Here is a 22,927-nt window from a genome sequence, read left to right as displayed (position 1 = left end):
ATATCTTATAAACCTGATGATTACGTTTATAAGCCTATCTTGGATAAAACCAAATGCCTAGATTTTTTTATTTTGAAGTTGATCATGTTCTGTATTTCCTGATAATTTGAAAATTGTCATTAAACGAATATGCTTTGACTAGTTTGTTTTACCTGACTGCTATTAAAGTAAGCATATGTATGCTTGTAATTAATCAGTTAGGGCACCGAAGGCTTTAGGTCCTCTCCGAGGGACTTTTAATGAGGATCAATTGCCTTACCCAAGGGCACTGGCACATCGACTCAGTTTTGAAGTCGGGACCTCCCGGTTACCAGACCGATGCTCTATCACTTAGCCATTGTGCTTCTAAAATTTGATACTAGGTATTCCGTACGGGGCGTAAATACCTTGGACCTGACCTAGACTGAATAGAGTAATACACATCCATACTTAACACAACCTGTTGCCATAAAAAAGCGGTTTTATATTCCTATTTCTTTGTTGTATTTCTATGCAAGCCAGACTGGCTTGGGAAGTGAACGGGTCGCTGAAATTTTCGGATCATTTGCCCTGAATGATTATTGAATTTGTTAATACCGTATCTGCAATTGTTCCCTACTCGACCAAAAAAAATATTAAAAAAATAGCGAAAACATCTCAAATAGAACCCTGCGGTACAACCCTGGGAGGTATTGTGATATTTTGCTGTATGTCGAGATGTCGAGGATTTTTGCCCCTTTCAGAGAGGCTTTACTATATTTAGACTGTCATTGTGTATACTTACGATTGATTGTAAGCAGTTTATAAGAAGGCATACTTGTAGCTGCACGCGTAAATATCGTAGTACAAGTAGTAGTAGTCATTAACTGGCCTTGGATTTTTCAGCTCGCTTCTTTGAACAAGAAAAAAAAATGTATATTCTATGTTATGATGGTTATGTGCGGTTAAAAGTACGACGTCTACTGTATAATATTACAATAGTTGAATAGTTCGTGTATCCGTTTGATGATTCATGACTTGTTAATGCTTATGTTATTATACTAGATTAGAAAAAATATAATTTATATGTTAAGCATTAAATTTAAAAACAAAACAAACGAAATAAGCCTATATGTGCCTAGATATCGGGATAGAGATATATTATTATTATATTCATTGAGCATTATTTAGAAAAAAAGCAATTATGTCCCACAATTATAATTACGGGAATGAATGGTAGCAATCAATAAAGCATGACAAACGTCAACAACGTGTGCGAAATATTATGTCGTTTTCTGTATGACTTGTTATACTGTGAAAGACTCAGGAGTACACGCCCCTAATTATTGACTGATACAACATGCTCATTAGGCGCCATTTCAATTGCGTTGTTGCATACGCTATTCAAGCATGTTGAGGGAGTTCGCACATACGCCAGTAAATCAACTCAATGCATGTGTACACTTTTTACATTGTAATGGACAGTGTTTTATGGCATCTTGTTTTGCAATGGCAACACTTCAGAATGGACCCGTTCGTAATTAGTAAATAGTTCAAATGACCCAAAATATCCAAAGATCTTTCACAAATGGAGCAGTACCACTTTGTGCATTTTAAAATAATCACTGCGAAAGCTATGGAGGTGTTTTATTGGAACCTTTTGTTTGCCTTCTTGAAAATAATACTTCAACCTGTGTTCCATATATAGAACAAGTAGAACGTACAATCGGGTGCATAGTTTAATAGTGATTCCATAACTTTCATGAGCACGTTATCAGTATTGGTCTTGAACGGTTTTGCAATTTTGGTATAAATGACTTGTATCAACCCATGCGAAGATCCCATCTACGAACTGGCTTATTATATATCTTGTTCTTGACTCTTTACCCTTTATTTCCAATGTTCTGTTACATAATCTGTTTGGCAATACCAATGTGATTTATCATTTGTTAGTACTGACCAAACAGAAAGTCTTAATAGACCACCAACACAAAAAAATAATATGGATAATCTATAATATAACATTTAGATGATGTAGTCTTAAATAGGGGAAAAAGAACTAGCTAAAGTAACAAGAGAGGGCGTACTATCGAAATACGAATATGCAGGAATAACTTGAGATTTGCTGACAGAGATTTTGCATGTGGGGTGTAACATCTCTATCTCCTGCCCCTTCCCCGCCCCCCCCCCCCCAAAAAAAAAAAAAAATTGGGTCAGCCTGCCTGCTCCCTTCCACAATTATTATCAGATGGTCAGAGGTATATACTTTATCTAGACCGCACGTGTTATATGACGAAGGAGTATGCTGAAATAGGATATCGCAAGGCTTGTAGTGTGACTACTGCAACCATCTGTAAAAAAAAAAGAAAAGAGACATAGGGAGAGACAGAGGGGGGGGGGGGGGAGAAAAGAGGGAAGGATAAAAAGAAAGAAGGGGAGAGGTGGGGGAGGAAAAGATGGAGAAAGAAATAGAAAGAGAGGAAGAGAGAGAGAGAGAGAGAGAGAGAGATTAGTATGCTCCTTTGGTAGCATATAATTCTTTTTTCGCTGCCTTGTAAATCATGCTATTTATACGTCCTGCTTATCATTTCTTCTATATTTATCGTTCCACCCCACTTTTAAATTAAAATCTCTATCCATCTCCAACACCCCCCCCCCCCCCCCCCCCCTGCCCTTACCACTAACATACCATTAATACCGAACTAGTAGTCTAGTTCTGGACCCTACATTAATTTTTGTTATTCGCCGACTATAAGCGTTAGGCCGAGTGATGGCGCGATCCTTAGTGATAGCGAGACCCCCACTAACTTCTAGCGCGGTTGGGACCAGCTGGCATGCTGACAATCATGACCAAACTGTTAAAATCATTTTGTAAAGCTTTTAGAGCAACAAAATTTATAATTACAATTATTAGTTTACCTTTAAAAGTTAATTCATGGCGTTTTTCACGGTGGTGAAGAGTTGACGAGCCAGGTTCTGTTGATAAAAAAAAAATGAAATAGGAAATACAATATATAATGTATGATATATATTTTTATCAATATGTTGTTATTTTACTTCACTCAGCCAAACTTGAGTACTTGCAATAACATTTGATTTCGAGATGAAAAAGTTAAATATCTGGTGGTGGTGATGATGACAGTAATGGTGGTGGTGTTGGTGGTGATGGTTAAGGTGGTGGTGACGGTAGGGGTACGCGTAGTAAACTGTAGTAGTATTCGTCGTCATCGTACGGTCAGTGTTGTCATCTAAGTAGTAGTAGACGTATCAGAAGTACATGTAGTAGTAGTAGCAGTAGCACCTACAGTATATAGTAATATTAGTAGTAGTAGGAGTAGCAGTAGTGGTGGGGGTGGTGGTGGTGGTAGTGGTGGTAGTGGTAGTAGTAGTAGTATAAGTAGTAGTAGAAGTAGTAGTAGTAGTAGTAGTAGTAGTAGTAGTAGTAGTAGTAGTAGTAGTAATAGTAGTAGTAGTAGTAGTAGTAGTAGTAGTAGTAGTAGTAGTAGTAGTAGTAGTAGTAGTAGTAGTAGTTGTAGTAGTTGTAGTAGTAGTAGTAGTAGTAGTAGTAGTAGTAGTAGTAGTAGTAGTAGTAGTAGTAGGAAAAGTGTCTAAATAAGAGAAAAACAGGTAAGGTAGAAAAGAAGAAGAAGACAAGAACAAGAGAAAAGGAGCCGAAAAACAAAAATAAGAAGAGAAGAGGAAGAAGAACAAGAGGAAAAAGTGAAAATAGGAGAAGATAACTAACAAGGAGACACTGGTATAGAAGTAAGATAGAAACAGAGAGATTTCGGACATCTAGAAGATACAACAACAAAATTTATGCTAAGTTTTGTCCGGAGATTGGCATTTCCCATATTTAAATAATGTCTGAAATTTCTACACACCTGCTTTTTGATCGCGATGAGTATCGATCCTATAGTAGCAACCGTCTGCTTGTTGCCAGCTCAGTATCCTTTCTGCCCAATCTAGTCGAAAGAAATCAACATAATTGAAAAGACCGCAGATCACCGCTGAAAAATAAGAAACCAGGTAAGAATTAAAAAAAAAAATCAGATTAAAAACTACGAATCATATCTTTGTTAGCGTGTAATTATATTAATTATGTCCTCTGTATCGCACTCAATTCGTCCAACATGAGTTAGAGCGTTACAATACAGAACAAATGAACTTATTTTATTGCTTTGTGATGTATTTTATTGTAATCATTTGATACGCAGCAGGAGTAAAGGTGATCTAACATATACTGCACTCAGCTGGTATTTGTATTCCGATAAAGATGTGGGGTTATGGTTATGGTGTGATTTTAATGTTAAGGATATTTAACGGTATGTTTAGTTAGGGTTAGATGTAGTCTTGTGTCCAGGGTTAAAGTCTGTTCGGAATAAGAACAGCACAGCAAAATTGACAGCGGGGCCTCTTTTTGTCTCAGCATGTGTCGTACAATCGCGCGTAAACAAAACAAACTACATGCATTAAAATGAATTTCCACTTTGATGCACATACAAACGTCATTACCAATTTTCATTTTTTGCTATATTTCATGTATTAAAGTAAAAGTAACATAAATTAGAATAACGCCAAAATTCAGAAAGAAGCTTATATGGGCCTCTTATTATGGGGGGGGGGGGGGTGTACTAGGCTCCTCTATACATTGGATACGCCACTAGACACAGTGAATTTTTTCACATACCTTGTTCTATAAATTGATCTCGTTTATCATGGGGAAAACCAGCCTTGCTGATATTTAACGATTCTCGGTAAATCTCCATGCAGTATCCTTCGATAATGGAATCTATCGTTAGTTGCTGTTGCACAGCTGAGGGCGCCATTTGTAGTAACTTGGCTCTCAGTTGTTGAGAGCATTCACTCTGAGTGGGAGGATAAAAGAAAGATTTTATAAAAAAAAAAACATGACCACAACACCAACAACACCAACAACAATAAAAACTACAACTTTTTGAAAAAATTGATAAATTTGAATAATTGGGTGATTAGGTGTAAGTATGAAATTGAGTGGTGGGGAGGGGGTAGGAGAAAGATACGAGAAAGAATCTGTGTGTGCGTTGTATGTGTGTGTGTGTTGATAGAACGAGATATATATATAAATATATATATATATATATATATAACGAAGGATAACGAGGATACTAAGAGAAGATGAAAAAGAAATTAAGCTAAGAGTGAGATTGAAAGGAGTGAGAGCTAAAGGGCAGAAGAAAAGTATGAATGCAATGAGGAGAGGAGAAGGAAGAAGAAGAAAATGAAGAAGATAGAGGAGATGATAGAGAAAGAAAGACATAGTGAGTTAGGGAGGTAGCAAGAGCAAGGGACAGAATAAGACCTGACATAATAATCTATTAATCAAGAATGGCAATAATGGCATGCCAAAGTTTTGCATAGACACTATACAATGATGCCTACTCCCCTTATAATCCGATCGCTCTAGTTAATCTCATACTTCTTCGCGACATCTCCGTCATACACAAAACGGATGATAAAATCGGACAGCAATAATTACCATGGCACCCAACCAACCTCCAACAATATCATTATGACGACTTCGATTCTCCAGGGTGAAGATGAGCTTATTTTCATCCTCCAAAGAAATAAATATTGGTAAAGTCAACAGGAAGGGGGACTCAATGGGGGAAGACATGTCGCTCGATACATTAACCATCTTTACTCTGATCCCGATAAGATCACACGTGTCTATCAACTTCGAAGTGCAAATTGGCAATTCAGAATGCTAAGGGGAAAAAATGAAGTAAAAAAAAAAAAAAAAAAAAACACTATTTCTGTTAGCTGTCGCTGTACCTTGATGTGTTGATGGTAGTAGCGGTTTATTCGATTAAACTGAAATGAATGACTAGAAATATTGTAACCCAACATGCATATTCCTACAAAGAGATTGTGGTGCAGGGAAGGTGCAGTAATATGAGAGAGGGAGAGAGAGGGAGAAGAGATAAAGAGAGAGAGAGAGAGAGAGAGATATAGAAGAAGAGGAAAGGGAGAGCGCGAGAAAAGAGAGAAGAAAGAAGAAAGAAAAGTAAAGAAAGAGAAGAGAGAAGATATATAAAAGAAAAGTAGACGTGGACATAGTTAAAGACACGATTTATTGTTCATTGTCTTAATTTCAACATGAATCGAAGTTATAGAGCGAGTCATGTAAAAACAGTGGCGTGGTTTAATACGGGCCCGGGTGACTGGGGCACATTCATTCCTTCCGAGAAAGAAAAAAAACAGTGAAGAAATGAAAAGGAAAATGAGAGAAAGATGTGCAAAAGGTAGTGGGCCGACGCTATTGATAAATCTTCTCCCATGTCCTGCTCGATTGCCTAGCTCTCTCTCACACTGCATCTATGATGCAATGTGCGCCCATGACTAAGAGCCCCACTCTAACGGCTGGACCTAGCCATGCCACATTAAAAGGAAATGAAGCATGAAACGCTTGTCATGTTACTATGGTGGCTCACTTTAGAATTCAAGATTTAAAATTTAAATGTTATTATTGGAATTTAAATGCAAACAAAATTATTCACTCACAATTTGTCCTTCAAAAATAGGTCACTGCATATAATTCACCGGCCGTGGTGTAATGCGTTTCCCACTTGTTGCCCAAACTGACTTTATAATTCTTCATTTACGTTTATTACAACGAATAATTCAATTAGCAACCGCTCTCCGTAAAAAAAGAAGGAGAATTACAAAATATGGAAAATAAAAAATGGAAATGGATCAACAAAAGTAAAAGAAAAAGAACAAGCACGAGGAAGAAGAAGGCAAAAAAAGAGGAAAAATGAAAACTTTTTAGTTGATAATGAGGATGGCGATGTGAAGGCAAAGGAGGACGATAAAGGAAAAGTAGAGGATTGCGATGATGATGATAATGATGATGATAGAGATGATGATGGAGATGATGATGATGATGATGATGATGGTTATGATGATGATGATGATGGTGATGATGATGATGATGGTTATGATGATGATGATGATATTGACGATGATTGTGATAATGATGATGATGATAGTTTTATGATGATGATAATGCTGATGCTGAGGAGGGGGATGATGATGATGGCGATGACGATGACGATGATGATGATTGTGATAATGATGATGATGATAGTTTTATGATGATGATAATGCTGATGCTGAGGAGGGGGATGATGATGATGGCGATGACGATGACGATGATGATGATTATGATAATGATGATGCTGAGGTGGAGGATGATTATGATGATGATGGGGATTGTGATGATGGAGATGATGATGATGATGGTGATGATTATAACGAATGGAAAAATGAATTGATGTAGGAGTGCAATAAACGGATATTTTAAGATGTTTCTTGGAGTGATCAAGTGAAGAAGAAGAAAAATAAAGAAGAAGAAAAACAGTGTAATCGAAGATAGCAAAGAACAGAAGAAAACGGGAAGCAAGAAAATGAAAACAAGACCGAAGTGATACTTCTCGTGAGAAGAAGATTTGCTGCATCGGAGGTATCTCGTTACGAAGCAGGTCCACAATCCAATCAATTATATGGTCACTCAATTACGTCATAGCGAATCTTCTCAGATTACGTTTTATTCGATGCAAATTGGAAAAGGCCCTTGAACCTGACAATTAATGTAGTAACGGTTTTTTTTTAGAGGAGCGAGAGGAAACCATCTCATGGCCTTTTCTCCCGGATTTTTTTAAAACCCCATGTGGCATATTTGAAATATACACACACAAACAAACAATGCCCCTTAACATTTCGATTCCTAAATTACCTGAGAGTTATGTCAACATTTTGTACTTAATACTCTCCTTCTAATTTATGCTTGTGTATTGCCCATTCATATCATCATTCATCGCACGAGTTCGTTGTTGTTGGGTTTTTGTTATACTCTGATTCATCACAATTTCTTTCTCATCGTCTATTATGATTCAGTTTTTTTCATTTTACTTGACTCCATTACTATACCATGCTTATAATGTAGTGTCAGTATATTCATCATTAATTAAGTGTTGTTCTTTTGTTTAATATCATATTCAGTTAATGAATTCCCATGTTTTAGTTTAACTTATTTTTATAGTTGATTTTTTCTAAAACCATGCATAAATTGTTTTAAATGTTATAATTTAATATTGTAAAGTTCTAATTGTAATTTATGTATTTTGTCATGTGCAGTTTTTATAATCAGGGCTCTGTGGAAGACCAGGTTTTTATTTTTGTATACTGAACAGACTACCCTGAACAAAGAAGAGAAATCAATAAATAAATAAATTCCCTGAAAGGGGCATCGGAGGAGAGGAGGGGATGACCCCGACATAGTTTTGATTGGTGACTTCGGATATTTCGGTGCTTGTTAGAAAATGGAACAAGTTGAGAACCTTATGCATAATTTTGCTTGTTATGAATTGCCATTCAAACATACAGTTGACTAAACTTGAACAAGCCCCGTCCCAACCCCAACCCCTTATGCGAAATGGGCTAGCGGCGCCCATATACAAATATTTATTTTCTTTCTTCACTTGGGTAACTATTCTGTCTTACCTTAATACCTATCATGAGATAGAGGGCTTGATGAGTGGCTGTGTATCCATTACAAGACAGAAAAACTCTTTCAATGCATCCATCGTCCAATTCGCACCGTGTAGGGGTATCATAAGATAACCTGGGGCGAGAAGGAAATGCGTTATTTGGGTTTCTAAGGAAAACATGGGAAACATGATGGAACAATAGTCGACACCCCATACGTCATATATGATGAATGGGTGATGGAGTGGCTAAAAGGTGTGATGGATGACGGAGAAAGGGAGAGAAGAGAGCGAAAACTAGAAGACGTTGAAGTCGAAAGGAAGAAGCTGAAAAGGAGAAAAGAGACGAAAGTGAAAGAGAAAGAGCAGAAGAAGAAGAAGAAGAAAAAGAAGAAGAAGAAGAAGAAGAAGAAGAAGAAGAAGAAGAAGAAGAAGAAGAAGAAGAAAAAGAAGAAACGAAATGGGCAGAGGAGAAGGAGGGGAGAGAGGAAGAAAAAGAAGTGGACAAGAAGCAGAATGTTGCGATTTATGCTATATACATGTACGACGATTTTTAAAATGAAAAATAAAGCAATAAAATCAAATTACCAAAATCCCCTACCCGACTTAATATCTCTCAACATACTATTTATCTTTCCGGTACAAACAGTTTTATTATGAGAAAAAAATAATTCATGAGAATTAAAAACTGTTGCCCAGTTTGAAAGGAAGTGTTGAACTTATTTTACTTTTATAAAAATGCCCTTTATGGTTAACAGTGAATGGAGACAAAAAGAACAACAATGATAAGTTGCCAGTGTGATCAAAAGGCATATTTCTAAAATAGAAAGAGATCGAATATTCTCAAACTAAAACTCGCTTTCGTCATCAATTTCACTATAGGTCATGAACAATAAGGTCTACGCTCACTAACCGCGACCAGAAATTTATGAGACCAAGTATACTATTGCCATTCACAATCCCGTCATTTTGCAGGAAACATGTCTATTGTGAGGACAAATTCCCTTTACAATTATGCTTTGATGTTAATTAAAGCATTATTTTATGAAGAGTAATATGATTATTTGATAGAGAATAATAATCTTAATATATCATTTTGCCGTCGGGTCGCAACGACATATAATTGCGAAGAATATATTATTGCCTCGAAACAATAAAAAATGTAAATTAGAAATTACATCGTAACTCTTTATCTAACCTTATCTTGCTTTCTTTCGCGCGCTCTCTCTCTCTCTTTCTCTTACTCTCTCCCCCCCTCTCTCTCTCTCTCTCTCTCTCTCTCTTACTCTCCCTCCCCCTCTCTCTCTTAATCATCTTCTTGTTCTGTTTTCCCCCTTTCTCTCCTTCTCCCTCCTCTATTTCCCGGACTCCCCCTCTTTCTTTCTGCCCACCTTTCAGTCTGTCATTCACATTCACTTGCGTACACACATACACACACACACACACACACTCTCTCTCTCTCTCTCTCTCTCTCTCTCTCTCTCAACCCTTCATGACGAGGCGATTGGTATCACATGTTTTCATACCCGCTCATCGTCATAGATAGATGGTATCTTTCTAATTACTCCCCACCGGAATGAAAAAGTCTACTTATTATGACATAACGTAGAGACTCCATATATTTTTTTAATGAAGTTGGTCTTCTACTTTTTACCATTGTCAGTATTACAGATGGAAAAAGGCTTAACCTGGGCAATAAGGGGTAGTATAACGTATTTCCCTATTAAAAACAAAACTACGTATCTGATTAAATCAAAGGTCTTTAAATGTTTGGTTGGACAGATATGAATTTATACAAAATAGAGTGAATTTTTATTAAAACAGATACTCTTGTTAATGTTCAACCTGAAGTGAATTCTTATAAAACACAACTGAATACTGACAAGTTGAATTATTTTAAGCAGACTGATTATAGCCTAGAGAGTAATAGATACATATTGTCTTCGTATTTCATGGATTCATGAGGCTGTCATCACGTTGAACTTCTTTCTTAATAAGATGGCGGTCTCCGGTATTTTCTAATTTATAAATGATTTGGCAATAATGGCGTTTTTTTAAGGTATAAGTATTTAATTCATATAAGTCACGACATGAACATTATCTTTTTTTATTTTGTCAGTCATAGATATGAAGCAAGTTTGTATATTACTTTGTATTATTTTAAAACACACAGACATGAAATCAAACAAACACAATCATAGCATTTTAGGGCGAATAAAACAATTCTCGCGATATTCACATACTAGGCAAATTCTCATTCTTAGATACAAGAGGGGCAAGTACCCCCTCCCCCCCCCCCCCCCCATTTGAATGTACCACACTTAGAAGCATACCTTTCGTCGGGTAGAAGCTGAGATATGCAATGATCGGAGAGAATCTCGTTGAAAGGTGACTGACACTCTGCATCAAGCTCGTCATGCTCATCCAAACTATGTAGAGAGACTGACTTCGAAAAGGACTTCGGTGCTCTTCGCCAGTCCATGTTCAGGTTTAGAACACTGCCAACCACTGTGGTCATATGAAAAGAATGATTTGTTGTTTCTTTTCTTCGTTTTATTATGCTTTTTGACGATGTCCTTGAATTTTCAAAGCGTTCATTCAAATGTATTAATATTTATTACTATTACGGAATACTATTAAACGGATTAATATTTTAAGGAAAATGATTATCATTTAGTGAGTATTAAAGAGATATAAAGACTTCTTTTTTCCCCTAGTATTTTACCATTAAACACTTAAAAGCGTGAAATTCAACGCTCAAACATGAAATTGCTGGGATAATGCTTATTCCATCTCGTTGGCAACGTAGTTCGTTTAGTGTTTGTTGTGATTATTGTCTTACCATTTTGTTAAACTTTCCTCTTTTTTAAATTTATATATGAATTTATCTATTTATTAATTCTTTGTTTTGTTTACATAATAACTTCATTTATTTAAGGGGCACTTTTTAAAACATTATTTATACAGGTTTTCTAAAGAATTTATCATTTGTTTGCACCTTTTTAAAGATTGGTACAGCACACGACTACTATGACTACACGACCGTAATAAAATATGTATTCTAAGGAAAAAGCTTTCTAGTGTTGTATGTTTTTTTACCTTCAAAATCTTTGAATTTATCACGTGTTTTCGGTAGTGCGATTTCCATAATTTCCACTCCATTGGTGATTAGTTTGCGGATGATTGATGCCATCTCGGAGTCCCTTTCTGCAATCCGGTCAAGAGTTGCATTCAGTTGATCTATAGCGAAAAATACATGTGAATTTCAAATATGATTTAAACATATTGTGAATATTGTAATGATTTTATTCAGCTCATAATTATACAATTTCTTCCACACGAAAGGGTGGCAGGATTTTTTTTTCCGGTATGGGTGCAGAAAGTTACTACCACTACTATAACTACTAGGCCTACTACTACTACTACTACTATTACTACTACTACTACTACTACTACTACTACTACTACTACTACTACTACTACTACTACTACTACTACTGCTGCTACTACCGTGACTTCTACTACCATGACTGCTACCACATGACAACTACTACTACAGCTACTTCTAATGCTGCTATACTAATATCACAACTACTGCCATGACTACTACTACAACAACAACAACAAACTACTACTACTACTACTACTACTACTACTACTACTACTACTACTACTACTGCTACTACTACTAGTACTACTTAATATCTTCATCATCACCTAAATTTAGGGGTGCATCGAGAATGTTCAGGGGAGGGGGGAGAGCCGTAGAGATGTGTCAATCAATATGAGAAGGAAGGGAGTTAGAATATCAAAAAATGGAACGGATGGAAGATGCTGAGGGTTACCATGGAGACAAGACAGCACCAGCAATATTCAGGAAGGAAATAATAAGAAGATGAAGAATGACAAGTTAACTGGGAGTATGGAAAGAAGAATCCGAAGGAAACTGTGACCACGAGGGAATTCGTGATGTCATTTACGATACAGTCGCATCTCGTAATTCACAGAACGCAAATGTTGACAAATGTGGCAATGCCGCCACGAACACCAAACATCATCGCTCTGAAAACTTAAGACGCTCTCCCTTAGGAACCCTATTATCTCTTGTCTCTACTACACGCAATGGTGTAATAACAACGAGGCTTTATCACGATGCCATAACCTGTTATTCTGTCCCCTCGAATCCGAGACTTTTCCCGAGGGAAGAGAGGCTTCTTAATTTGTTAAAAGCCTAGAAAGATAGCTGGGTCGGCATCGCATCCATTACACTAATTTTGGTTTTGTGTTGCCTGTGCGCTCGAATTCTTCGTATATCTCGCGGCGGAGTCGAAAAGAGCGATAAGTTATGAGACGGCGTCCAAACATTACAAGCATTCCCATGAAATCTCTGTCATTTTTACTTACTTTTATTCTATATTTTGAAATAAGAGTTCTATCCAAGAATATGACTATGAATAAAGATGATGCATTCTGCTGACGTGCGAAACAGACTTCTGGACACGCCTGGATAAATTATAATGTTGGAAACTGAGTTTTTAAGGCACATCTGGAGGTGCTAACTTATGACAGCAGTTTTTCGTTTTCGTTGATGTTTATTTCTTTTCTTTACTTCAGACACAAGTTCAATTTTTTTCCCTGTGGGCTCCACATCAATTCGGTCTCCACGGGATTGAAAAGGGGGAGGGCACTAAAACTGTTACCTCCCATCCCTCCCACACATCCTATGGGTTCAACTATGATAATAAGATAAGAAATATAAGGAAAACGACCATGGCCTTATTTTTTGAATTACACATTTCATTTCTATCGCAGTATGTATTACAAATTTACCCGTCTAATCAATGGTACGGTCCCAAGCAGAGAACGATCAATTTGGGGATGAGTTACTTCTCTCAAGATACGTTACACTCGCTATCACTCTCATGCATGTAAGCTAAATATAATGTTGCAAATAAAACTGTGTCCTCTTTTCTGAATATTCGTTCTCATGTTTCAGTTTCCCTGACGGGAGATCGCCGACGGGGGTCTCGCCCAAATTTGACAAAATTGTGTCCATTTTTTATGGAATGTGATTCCACTTTTTTTTTGAGAGCAAATAATTATGAAAGTTAGACATTTTTCAAAATATCCGACTACGGTTTAATACATGTAACTCAATGCTGAGAGCACACAGCACGACCTGGAACAAGCAATGCCAATGGTAGATGCATACTTAAAGCATGCTGATTGAATGGACTTTAAAAGAGAGAGGGGGTCAACCATTGTAATATATATATATATATATATCTGTTTATATATTTACATAGAAATGTGTGCCAATGCCAATGCCTTGACCAACAGACCATGGGGACGGGCTAGTGGCTTCGGCGATACCAAATTGTGACCTAAAGGCTTACAATTTTAATAAATAATAATAGCTAGTTCTTATATAGCGCAATTTTCAAAATTCATTAACGAATTAATTAATTTCTTTGTCGGCTGGTGAGTTTTGATGTATATATTACCATCATCATCGTCACCCTCATAACCATCACCATCTTCATCACTATGATAATCATCATCGACAATGTTTTGTTATATAATTCTTCATCTTTTATTTAGTGTAAAATACCAAAGCTTTGTAAATAAGCACAGAACACATTTACCCTAGATGTAGAATAGTTTGTAGCTTAGGTATGAATTCAATAGTTATTCATATTTATTCATTACATTCTCATTTATTGCTGTGATACTTTTTGTGTGTTAGTGGTACTAGACACGATTAGCATTAAATGCTATTTTCTGGTCCCATTTATCCTTTCAATGTTAATTAATCATTCACATTTGATTGTTATATTGATGTACTTTTTGTTTTGGATAATAAACTTCAAACTCAAACTCAAACTCAAACAACATCTGCCCAGGCTTATGCGCACTTCTAAGCAACTTCCTTCATTTTTCTTCGTTTTCTTGTAGACATCGATATCCTAATGTACAACACGGGTCCGATAATTATAGATCCGGACTCCCCGCGGTAAGACATTCAATTCTCATTTTTATGCAATTTATGCCATAAATTGGAAAACCGCAGTGCATTATCAAACATGATAATTCGTGTAATGACAAATTCGTATTCCCCCCGGTCTGGCGGGAAATAAGAATTGCATATTTTGTAGCCTTCATGTTTTGTCCATTAATAATTTGAGACTTTCATCTGATGGTAATATCGTACTTGATATTCCACATAGCAGCTTATAAGTGAAATCATCTCGCCAGAAAAGCCGTATCCGTAATCATCCATCACGTTAATGGTGAGTGATGAATGATATAAAGTATCCGAAGAGAAAATGTTACTATTTATAATCACTTACCTTATCGTCCGGAATGTTCGTTTCAAGCACACGAATGAACTGAAATGAGGGCTATATACACTATGACAGCCAAAACATATCAATCCTATTATAACATCGCAATCAAAAATTAATATCCTGATTATTGTGCGGATACACATGCTTAACGGAGATTTGTGAATTGTACGATAACCTTGACAAAGGGCGATTTACCGGTGCTGTTTTCTTAGACTTGAGAAAGGCGTTTGATATCATCCCCCATGATCTTCTTATTAAAACAAATTAGTTATTTCGGCATCAGTGGAACTGAATCATCATGGTTTGAGTCTTACCTAGTGGGAAGAAACCTATGTGTGTCATACTACAAGGGCATTAGAAGTGATTTCCTTCCAGTCCATTCTGGGGTACCGCAGGGTTCAATTTTGGGCCCGCTACTATTTTGTATGTACATTAATGACATATGTGATTTAGCCTTGCATTCAACTACTATTATATTTCTTTGTACGCAGATGACACTGCCATTTTCTCATCTGGTTATGGAGTACAAGCTGTTCAAACCCGTTACAAAATGACATACTAGTTTTATGTGAATGGATGAATGAAAATGGGCTAGTTGTTAACACAGACAAAACTAAAGTTATGTTATTTTCAAGTCGAAGGAAGAAGAATCCAGTCAAATTACAAATAAAAATGGATGGTAAACTTATAGAAAATGTTAAATTCTTTAAGGTTGCAATCCGTCAAACACGGATTGGAATATAACTATCAAGTACTTAATATGTATAAAATCATCCTGAATAATCTTGCTCCTGTTTATCTAAAACAAGCTCTACCTCAAAGTGCTAACCCGTATCCCACGAGATCAATTTCAATGCATCAATTGTACCTTGCCAAACCCAGAACCGATTTAAAAAAACAGACCTTCACGTACACAGCAGCAGTTATTCAACTCACTACCCATACTGACCAAATGTTCCTCCTCACTACCCATTTTTAAACGAAATGTCCGTGAAATTCAATTCAAGTGAGTTGATTTTGCGATCGCTCACATGAAGTATTGCTACCACCCTCTCTCTCTTCCCCCCCCCCTCTCTCTCTCTCTCTCTCTCTCTCTTTCGTTTACTCTCTCTCTCTCTCCTCTTCCATTTTCATCTAATCTCCTATTTGTATAAAATGTTTTATAGTTTGTTTATATTATGTTGTTTTTTAATTATTGTATATTTTGTATATTTGTATGTGTATTGTAATATATTTGAAATGTAATTTGTTTGTGTACAGCAGGGCTCCCTTGTAAATCAGGCCTCGCGGCTTGAATTGGACTACTGTGCTTTTTATAAAGAAAACATGAATAAATAAATAAATAAATAAAAATACACTTAGTAATTGGAATCAAGCGGGTTGAACTGTCTGCGGTATGAGCAGATGGAAATTAATCCTGATCCGATTAAGAGCTCAGATGAAGAAAGACTAAGTAGGTTTTTCCGATCCCTTGATTTCTATCTCAGCAGAGTTTTGGGCTTTTCTTCTTATTTCCCATTTTGTCTGTCTCACCGTCTCCAGGTCGCCCCCGTTTTGTATTTCTTTGATGCCTTTTATAGCTCTAATCGCGCACACCATGCATGCAGCTAGCATCCTCTCTCTAGCTATACGTATCAAATCCACCCCGCTCTCATCTCCCCTCGCTATATAATAATGGCTCTCTTTCTTTTCCACTTGCACTTTCTTCCACTAATCCAGTTTCGTTGAGATGAACGGACCTTATGGCAGCCTCGCATCATTATGCATATCCCTCATCCTTCTCTTCTTACCGCTCATTTCTCTCAGTCTCATCCCTTTCTCTCTTTCTCTATCTCTCTCTCTCTTTCTCTGTATACTCTTTCTCTTTATAATTCATGTTTTAGAGACTCTAATACAACACTTGCCATGACCCGCACTTTGAATAATATTGCAGTCCGATATATTCAACAGGTTTTACGTCTATGATTTATTTTAAGAAGCATATAATCTTATTATTCAAAGAAGAAATAACATCTCAATCGAAAGCAAACAGCAAACAAATATGAGAACAGTAAACTATTTATTTTTTTATCGGAAGTACTTTTTTACATTTCCAAATTGAGTGAAACTTATTTGCATACGGAGTTACTATGTCCCATTTGCAAACCAAAAAAATGAAAAGGTTAAATTCCAACGGCATTTGAAAGATAATACTAATTTAGAACTTCCCTAAAAAAAGGGGGGGGGGGCTTGAAAATGTCTTCAAGTCAGAAATTAACGACTCTTAGTTGTCGAATCGACTTAAGAGCTATGGAGCCAGTAAGTAATAGTCTAAATGTTCAGACCATTGTACCGAATGGTCGTACGTTTTATGCTGCGCAAAGATTCAATCAGTTTAATTTTGGCCATTACAAGAAGTGGGTTATTGATGTTATGTAGAAAAATGCTCATGTACCCTTTACAGCCCATTAAATGTATGTTATTACCAAAGAAGAAAAAAGCCAGTCAGTCACTCAATAGTGTCTGCAAGTGAAGTCTAGCAAGTAGACGTTTCCTTGCATAATTTGAATATTAGGACACTGCTAACGTTTACATTTCACAGATAGGACATACATGACATATTCATAATTCCTCCAAGGTTCTACAGTATTTGATGTTGTCTGCAAAAGGGACATAGTATTTTTAAATCATAGTATTTTAATAATGTTACACTTACCCATAAACCATGTGGTTAAATACTAATTGCATTTTGAGTATCAATTTTGATTGAAAGAAAGAGGATAGTGTTTCTATGTTTTCTTATCTTTCCTTCCCCTGTTTGTTCTCTCTCTCTCTCTCTTTCTATCTCTCTCTCTCTCTCTCTCTCTCTCTTATCTGGAAGCACCGATACTAATACTTTTGCAATCATTGTCATAAATAGCAACAACGAAAAGAATAATGATGAAAGTCAGCATCTACACTGTTGGTCGTAAGGGTGGAATAATTATTATTACCCCAATTTATTGAATGATTTTGACAATGATTTATTCCTAATAGATCTAGATAATAGTATACATTCTCAGATTTTAATGAATAATAATTTGTGAGTGTTTGTTTCGCGTGACTGCTAAAGCATATGTGTGCTACTATGCTAATCACCTAGGGGACCTACGTCCATAAGTCATAACTGACAGTAATGAGGATTAATGCCTCACTAACGGGCATTAATATAGCTGATCGGCACGGTTTCGATCATGGGTCCTCAACGTAACGAGGCCATTGCTTAGCCACTGAACCATGACTGTACGCAGCGGGGGCTAGGGTACGGGGCCGCCCCCACAAATACAACAAAACAAAGAAAATACAATTAATGATCAATAATTCATTGCGTTTTTCCCCGGTCCTCAACAGGACAAATTCGTCTGTAGGGCCATGCATTATGGTTCAAGGAGTGGCCACACAGAGGAATTTTGTCTATTGGGGATCAGGGCAAAATGCAATGAAATACTGATAATTTACTGCATCTTCTTTTTTTTGTATTTGTGGGGGCGGCCCGTCCATAAATTGGGGTAAACAAAATTATTCTACAATTATGGCCAACAGTGTATAATGAATATTGCCTTACATCTTAAACATACGCGAGCGCAGCCTCCCCCCTCTCTCTCTCTCTCTCTCTCTCCCTCCCTCTCTCTCTCTTTATATGTACAATATATACATCATATTCCAAAGAGATGAAACATCTATTCTGTTCCTCTCTTTCCGCCCACCTTCCCTTCATTGTTCTTTCTCTAACCTTCCAATCAAATCAAATTTATCTAATAATTACCCAATTAGAATTCCTCGGTGAACGATCGAGGGGTGCCAGTGTAGAACAACGCGCTACTAAATGTATTAAATTATTAACCATCTAGTATTGACAGGAATGCATGAGACCGAGTTGGTTCTCTATTTCCAATTTGCACATGCACACACACACACACACACACACACACACACACCTATTCACTCCCATGTACACAGTATATACCAAAAAAAAAATTAGTGGCCACTTTTAGAAACATTCAAACCAGAAAGAGATAAATCCATGGAAGGTTCATGCGACTAAAAAACGTTTTGAAAAACAACCTTTTCTCTCGCCGAAGAAAGAGACACATTGTTCAAATAAACGGACTTACTATTTCAATCAGTCTGTTTTACGCCCAAAAATATGATTAACGTTTAAATAAGCACGATGAAGGAGATAAGGTCCATGCCGCTGTCACCAACCGTGACTTGACTCCAACGAATAGTCATCCTCAAAATTAAATGGGGCATTTGAAATTATTACCATAACACCGACATTTCGAAAAGGAGTATTGACCTTGATCACAACTACTTTCGAAAATTCAACTCAAGGGCAAGTTCAAATACCCTATTGTATGTCCCATGGAAATCATGTTCAGAATACGTAATGCGACATTGTAATGTTCGCTCTTTTCAGAAGATGACGTACAAGACCTTTGGAACTGCCTTATTGAGTTGATTTGTTGAAATTAGTTGTGATTTTGTAATTGAAAGAAGATGAGACGACCCCAATCGATGGCATTGCCATTTTGAATTTCTTCCTCTTGAGTATACCCCCTCCCCTCCCTTCCCTCCCATGATGTCAGAGTTCATATATGGATCTACGCAACGCCACTATAATAACAGAGGGAATACAGAAGGTTTTGTTTGTTTGTTTGTTTCGTTGGGTTTTTGTGTGTTTTTGTTTGTGAGGTCTTTAGTGTGTGTGTGTGTGTGTGGGGGGGGGGGGGGGGTCTTATTCTGCTTATTTACTTGTCAAAGTCGTTAATTCAGCCAAACGCGAACACCTACATCACAATAATATTTTGCCTTTGGTTTTCATTATTTAAGCAATATCTTAAAAGAATCTTAAAAATAAAGCAATTACTCATGATATTGGTAAACATACCATTGTTGCCGAGCACAAATGGGTCGGACAATGTCAGTGTCGTATTGTTACCGATCTATGGTGTCTTCAACAAATTTCTTTTATAAATCTTAGTTATATCCCCCCCCCCCCTTCTCAATTCATTGGCGTCTTTTCGATTGCGTCATTGCATGTGCTGATTGAATGCTATCCCTCTGACGTAAGGAGTCTAAAGCCGTGTCAGCTGCTGACGGAGCTCTACGTCATATAATTGACGCTTCGTGCGTAACGGGCGTAAGATGCTGCCGCGTTTGACCTCTGTTAATAAGGTATATGGAAACAACTCTGGTTTTGCATGCAGTAGACTCCAAGAGGTTAAGCTTATTATGTCAGATCAATAGAATATTTATTGAGATCGCTAGGGTCTTTTAATTTTGTTTAATCGGTTTAGAGAAAAGGTCATCCTTTCGATATTTGCGTTAATGCTGTATACTAAAATAGAAAACGTTGATAGGGAATTATAGAGGCATAGTGTCTTTAGGTTTACTGAGAATCTTCGATTGCCTTTCCAGACAATGAATTTAGACAGTGGTAATTTTCTGGTAGATACGAAAGAATGCGAAGTAGAAAAAAAACAACTGAAATTTATATTATTTCATTAAATGACGGATTTTGAATCTATAAAAATCTCACTATTCAAAGACTGCAAAAAAAATTAAAGGTTATTTTTCCAATTCATTTTTTTGCCAGTGTTCTCGCAAATCAATTGATGCCCGAATTTAATGTGTACGTGAAATAAAGCACAACCCACGACAGCACAATCAGCGAAAGAGCAAGAGAGAGAAAGAAGAGCAAGAAAACGAAAGAGTGAGATAGTGTGTGCGCGCATGTGTGTGTGCGTGTGTGTGTGAGAGAGAGAGAGAGGGAGGGAAAGAGAGAGGGAGAGAGAGAGGAGAGAGAAGGGAGGAGAGAGAGAGAGGGGGAGAGAGAGAGAGAGAGAGAGAGAGAGCGGCGAGAGGAGAGAGGAGGGAGGAGAGAGGGGAGATAAAGAGATAAAGAGGGAGATAGAGAGAAAGAAAAGGTGGGAATGTGTGGTTACACCCCAATGCTCTGCATATTCGTTTGCTTAATAGCCACAATATAAAATGTATTTATAGAACATAACATACATATTTCCAAAGGTGGATCCACACACGAAGAGGGGGAGCAGGTGAAGGGGGAGCGGGAGCGGGAGTTGGAGCGTGTACAAATCCCCTGATGAAACTAAATTTCTGGCACACCTTAGGTTCACCTTTCTTTAATTTTAAATTGCCATTTCATTCTGCCCTCCTCCAGTACAAGATTATAGCGCCCTAATGTTGTCCTTTCCTTTTCTTTTCAAATATTCTTGAACTTTTATTTATTTCTCAACTTTTCTCCGATGAACTAAAAATCTTCATAACTTATAAGGCCTTTTCTTCCAAACATTAGTACATGTTGTATGATCTTACGTCAACACTAACATTCAACGTTCATTCTGAACACAATGATTATAAAAGACTATCATAAATCTTTTAAATATCCCCTTATTTCGTTTAAGTCGGCCTTTTTCATATTTCTCTTTTCTATATGTTTTTGTCCGATGATTCAAAATATAAAGTATAGATCTACATCATTTGAATTATAGACGTTTGTTGTATATTTATTGGCATTAAAAAAGAAATTAATTAAAATTCTCTTTGACGTAAACCTGTTTCAGAATGTTATGTTTCCTTTAAGCATTGCATGCTCATGCTAAATCCCTGAGCAGTTCAATTGACGTTATGTCTGATTTTACATGTTGTAACAGTTAAAGGTGTTCTGATATTTGTCTTCACTTTCATAAAATGGTAGAATTCATTCGCATTTTGAGTAAAACCAACAGTGAATATTCGTTTAATAGTCATAAGCGCAGTGCAGTCAACAATAATTATATACCATACCACACCAAGTAAAATCTTGACCATTCCTTATGATAAACTCATTGTTAGACTAATCATGATGCTATTCGTCTGGGTTGCTTTTTGTTTACATCAAAACATAACTTCATGAACAAAATTATTTATATTGCTTTCTTACCGTTTGAAATCTTTACGCCAAGAAGCGCGTCGACGAGGAGTTCATCGGTATGTCGAGCAAAAACGTCCAGGATTCTTTCTATGCCGACCAGAAGTCTGCGCGAGAGCGTCGCCGTCTCCAACCACCAGAAAATCCAGCTGCGGAAAGCCTTGCTAACTCGCGTATCGGACTGCGGATCAGCGGCATGGTTACTAAACTCTTTGACGTCGTCATTGGGAATCTGGTTGATCTCGTAAAAATCAGCGTCGACGACTTGGAAGTTGATCAGTGAGACTGAAATAACAGTGAGCAAAAAACTAAACCACAACGTCCTGGTTTGAGCCATGGTTTGTTCTGTTACTTCGTATTCAAGTTCTATCTTATTGTGTGTGAGTGTGCACCGCACAAGAGCTTATCGAAAAGTAGAGCGAAATTCGCGCGCGGTTGAACACACGTCACTTTCTTAGTTTAAATAATGATATTCATCGTTAGGATGTTTTGTCTTTGTATGTGTCACCAGACAATATGGATAAACTATGGATATGACTGACAAAGAAAGCGGACAAAATATACAGTTCCTCGGGTAGACAAAGGAACATCCCTTCACTGCTATTATGTAAAAATGTGTAGAACAGGTGTCACATGCATATTCACCTTTTTACATAATAGCAGTGAAGGGATGTTCCTTTGTCTACCCGAGGAACTGTATATTTTGTCCGCTTTCTTTGTCAGTCATATTCACAGTGTTATAGTTCCCCGTCAGTGCGATAAAATGATAGATTTGATCGGCAGCATAGGGAGATTATTTTGAAATATTTATTTGGGTTGGGAAGGAGAGGGGACAGTCAATTCAAATTATAAGACATAAATCTAATCATGAGATGTCGTCCCTGCTTTTATGTTTGATAGATGATGCTCAAACTTGTTCTGATTGGAAAGTAACTTATTTTTCGATAGGACTTGCCTTTTAATAGGAAGGGTCAATTTTCTGGTGGACTAACTTATTGCTTCGGTCAATTTTCAAAGGAAAATTGGTTTTAACCAGTGATTTTCCAGTATTTTCCAAATTGTTGCATATAGATATTATCACTATCCCGGATTCATTAATTTATTGATTTTATTTTACAACAATCCAATAATGTTTGCTTATT

At 36.9% G+C, this 22,927-nt stretch overlaps 1 protein-coding gene across 1 annotated transcript; it reads right to left on the bottom strand.

Annotated features, from left to right (window-relative positions):
• Window positions 1-3,834: 3,834 nt before the first annotated feature.
• Window positions 3,835-22,209, bottom strand: LOC105442445 (UPF0764 protein C16orf89 homolog). The gene is made up of 6 exons (XM_030986070.1): window positions 21,798-22,209; window positions 11,586-11,726; window positions 10,820-10,994; window positions 8,503-8,623; window positions 4,649-4,826; window positions 3,835-3,968 (listed from the first exon to the last, which is right to left on the bottom strand). The coding sequence occupies exons 1-6, from the start codon at window positions 22,120-22,122 to the stop codon at window positions 3,835-3,837; spliced, it is 1,074 nt and encodes a 357-aa protein (XP_030841930.1). The 5' UTR covers window positions 22,123-22,209.
• Between the last annotated feature and the right edge of the window lie 718 nt (window positions 22,210-22,927).

The sequence above is a fragment of the Strongylocentrotus purpuratus genome, unplaced genomic scaffold, assembly GCF_000002235.5.
Source record: "Strongylocentrotus purpuratus isolate Spur 01 unplaced genomic scaffold, Spur_5.0 spur5_contig_837, whole genome shotgun sequence".
Classification (NCBI taxonomy): domain Eukaryota; kingdom Metazoa; phylum Echinodermata; class Echinoidea; order Camarodonta; family Strongylocentrotidae; genus Strongylocentrotus; species Strongylocentrotus purpuratus.
Note: the sequence above shows the minus strand (reverse complement) of the source record. Positions and strands in the feature narration are given on the sequence as shown.

Coding starts and splice junctions, on each gene's coding strand:
- LOC105442445 (XM_030986070.1), bottom strand. CDS start 22,122: ATGGCTCAAACCAGGACGTTGTGGTTTAGTTTTTTGCTCACTGTTATT. Junction 10,995..11,585: donor TAAATTCAAAGATTTTGAAG/GTAAAAAAACAT, acceptor ATATGACCACAG/TGGTTGGCAGTGTTCTAAAC. Junction 3,969..4,648: donor AGATCAATTTATAGAACAAG/GTATGTGAAAAA, acceptor CTTATTTTTCAG/CGGTGATCTGCGGTCTTTTC.